Below are 3,619 nucleotides of genomic sequence, written 5' to 3'. Positions count from 1 at the left end.
CTAGCAGAACTTTTCTGATTGTGATAAGAGGTGTGAAAGAACGTTACCGTCCAAAGTATGAAAGCATGATGAATTGACGAAGTACAGTACAGTAACGTGGCTTGACTTACATATCAATTTGCGTTTTTTCGTTGCTTCCGACCCTCCATCATAAAATTCTGTCATATCATTGATAGAAAATGGTGGATTGGATCTTTCCTGGCGTAAATCTAAGACAGTTGTAGTATTTTTAGCCATTTTGGGGGGCTGTTTGATTTGGCGTCGATTGAAAAGGTGCAATCTCGATACGTTGTGTGCAACTTGTTTACGGTTTGATTTAGCTTGAATCGGGTATATTTGCAAGACGACGAGACAACAGTTAACATTTACTCATTGTCCTGATCTCCACACCGATAAAAGAAAGTAGAAAAATTGTAAAGATCAGGCTAAGGAACAAATGTTTCTTGTTGTCTTGATGCATAACCTGAGGCCCCACCCGGAAATCCGGGAATCTCAATTCACAATGTTCAATATTATCCCAAAGCAATTTTCTTAGCCTAATTATATCCTTGATTGTTTACGGGCGAATCAGGCCAATGAATGAAAAAACAAATCGTATTACTAAGGTGACCTTGTTGCCTTGTTGCTTAACCTCCTCCGACTTCACCTTTCATTTGGACCAACATGTATTCTTACAGTACATAGACACCTATATTGATCCGTATCCTGTTTTTAGTAGTCAATCCAATCTGTTGATGATGAGGTTATCAAGAGAAAGTTCTGGCCCAGAATAATTAATTTTTGTTAACGATCAGAGGTCAATTATTGACCATTTAATACTGGATGACGGCAATTGCCGACAGCAGTAGAATCTTTCGTATGGCGACATCATATCCCTGATGGACATTTCGTGCATACTAGTATAGTCGTTATACCCTGGGGAATGTCCCAGATACAACTACGCATTTGTAGAACTTTGCATGGTTGAGATATTGTCATTCAAAGTTGCCGATGGGTCAATCCCATACCAAAAGCTTTTCAATGAAGTCAGAATTCATCAGCACCTAATACAATGCACCAAATTTGCTATGTACGTATTCAGCTCGGCGAAAGCTACCGAGTGGTACCGATTTCATGGAAGAACGCCATTTCTTCAAGAAAGAAGGAGAAATGGCCATTTTGTAGAACTTTGCATGGTTGAGATATTGTCATTCAAAGTTGCTGATGGGTCAATCCCATACCAAAAGCTTTTCAATGAAGTCAGAATTCATCAGCACCTAATACAATGCACCAAATTTGCTATGTACGTATTCAGCTCGGCGAAAGCTACCGAGTGGTACCGATTTCATGGAAGAACGCCATTTCTTCAAGAAAGAAGGAGAAATGGCCATTTTGTAGAACTTTGCATGGTTGAGATATTGTCATTCAAAGTTGCTGATGGGCAGTACAGTATACATGTCATACATTGTATTGTGTGTCCCTTGAGAGTTGTTATTGAATAATAGTGACGCCATACTGGACAGTAATAAGAATGACGTCATTACCCCCCCACTAAAGTACAGTACAGTATGTGAAATTGATTGATAATAATAATTAATTATAATGAATGAATTCATTAATTAATTAGTCCAGTACATGTACACTACTGGACGAAGATTTGTCTATTGGACGTCTGTCCGTAATTACACTACTGTACTGTGCACTACTACAGTAGAGAATGGGCGGGATTTGTGCGTCCAGTACTGTAAGCAATTTTCATTTACCACTGCAGCAATTTTAGACTATTGACAGATTTTACGTGAAAATGAGAACAAATTTATAGAAATAAAAGCTAAATTCACATCCCTCAGTTATTGGGCTACGTCTACATATAACATTTGATCTACTTTGGGCTTGATTGAGCCTACATAGTTTATTTTCCTTCGTGATACCCAAGTTAATCTCGCCCTTACAGTGTAACTGCACTACACTTCTACAGTACTGTACTGTAGCACATAGCACGCTCGAAAATCCCAAAGTCAAACCAGTTGAAAGACGTCGAGTAAATCGCAATAATAAATCGCCATCATCAACCAAATTCTAACTTGATGGTTAGCCTAATTGCAGTCAAGAATGGGTCGAACATTTCTTGTCCTTCGCTGCTTTAGCTGTCATACATTTCAAGTTCAACAAGTAAGGTGCTTTTTCAAATCAGTGTCTAGCAGTCTAGCCATCTCAAGCTCAGGTACTGTACTCGTATAGACAGAGTACAGTACAAGACTGCAAGAAAGTCAATAGGAGAGCGTATTTCATTCAGCTAAAAATATCTAAATCTATGTCTAATCATGCACGCCTTATAACCAAGATCATGCTATACTACAACTTTAATGGATATGAAATCCTTCTATTTCTATAGGAAGTAAAAGCTAAAAAATGGAGCTGTAAGGTTTGCGGATGGAAGCAATCATTTGTAAAGGTAACCAATTTAACTGAAGTACTTCAATCCAAATTGTCACTGTTATCGTCATAAACGTACTGTAGTCAGACTCGTTAATGCAAATGGGGTGTTGAAAATAGTTCTTCATGACTTTATAAGGTAATACCAGTTCTAGATAATGTTGTCAAAGATATCAATCGAAAAGGACACTTGTTAGCAACATCCAACACAGTTATACTGTACATTACCAGACGAGATTGCCAAATAAATGTTGAATATTTAAAAATATCCTGTAGCATTTCACGACCCTCTATCTTAACTACTGATGAGTCATAAGCCATAATATTTTTATACATACTGTCAAGTTGACAGTGTCTACCTCCAAAATCGATTTCCTTGCGTAATTAAGGATAGCACAGTATATCAATTGACGTAGGCTCGCGTTTTTCCTATCTCAATATCCAATAGTAAAATACGGTGCTCGATGCTTTGCGGAAGTAAGCAACACCTTACAATTACAATTAAATACTACATATTCTTGATATCCATTATGAAATTTTTTAATTTTAGCTATATTATGATGAAAAGGGAAATACCGTAATTACTAGAAAGACCATAATAAAAATACTTAATTACTTCAAAATTAAATGGCATTGCATTCAGTATTATAAACACCAACATGATTATACATGCATATAACTATAGTTGTGTTTTTACTTTGCTCTTTATTGCAGATTTATGGTAATGGTAGCGCTGCTGACTGCAGAAATCACGTCCAAAAATTAAATATGATGAGGGGTGAAAGAGAAGCTGCTATACTCTCGTCAGTTTTTTTTATTTATTTACTATTTTAAATACATAATTAGAGCCTTAGCTCATTAGAGCTCATGTTGGTGTCACACATTAATTAGAAAACTGTCGGAACAGCATACTGAAAATGATTGTCGCAGTATACAGGAATCTCCGGAAGAGTATTCTGAATGCGATTATCGTACTATACAGGAATTTCAGTCAGCTTCCAATGCTGATGATGTACGTAGACTGAATTTTGTAAACTCATGTATAACGAGATTGAACCATTTAATACTACACTAGCTATTATTAATCGTACTAAATACACCTTTAGATACCACTACCACGAACTCATTGTATTTCATGGGATCAATTTATCAGTCACGATCAAGACGTAAGATTTATACAATCGCATCGATCGAAATAGCAATG

The 3,619-nt window shown here is 36.6% G+C and overlaps 1 protein-coding gene across 1 annotated transcript; it reads left to right on the top strand.

The window, feature by feature from the left end:
• Nucleotides 1-2,091: 2,091 nt before the first annotated feature.
• Nucleotides 2,092-3,490, top strand: TRIADDRAFT_62539 (uncharacterized protein; the record flags this gene model as incomplete). The annotated part of the gene is made up of 4 exons (XM_002118469.1): nt 2,092-2,151; nt 2,375-2,434; nt 3,130-3,218; nt 3,307-3,490. The coding sequence occupies 4 exons, from the start codon at nt 2,092-2,094 to the stop codon at nt 3,488-3,490; spliced, it is 393 nt and encodes a 130-aa protein (XP_002118505.1).
• Between the last annotated feature and the right edge of the window lie 129 nt (nt 3,491-3,619).

This window comes from Trichoplax adhaerens, genomic scaffold (genome assembly GCF_000150275.1).
Source record: "Trichoplax adhaerens TRIADscaffold_117 genomic scaffold, whole genome shotgun sequence".
Classification (NCBI taxonomy): Eukaryota; Metazoa; Placozoa; class Uniplacotomia; order Trichoplacea; family Trichoplacidae; genus Trichoplax; species Trichoplax adhaerens.
The sequence above is the reverse complement of the archived record's forward strand: the minus strand, read 5'-3'. Positions and strand labels throughout refer to the sequence as shown.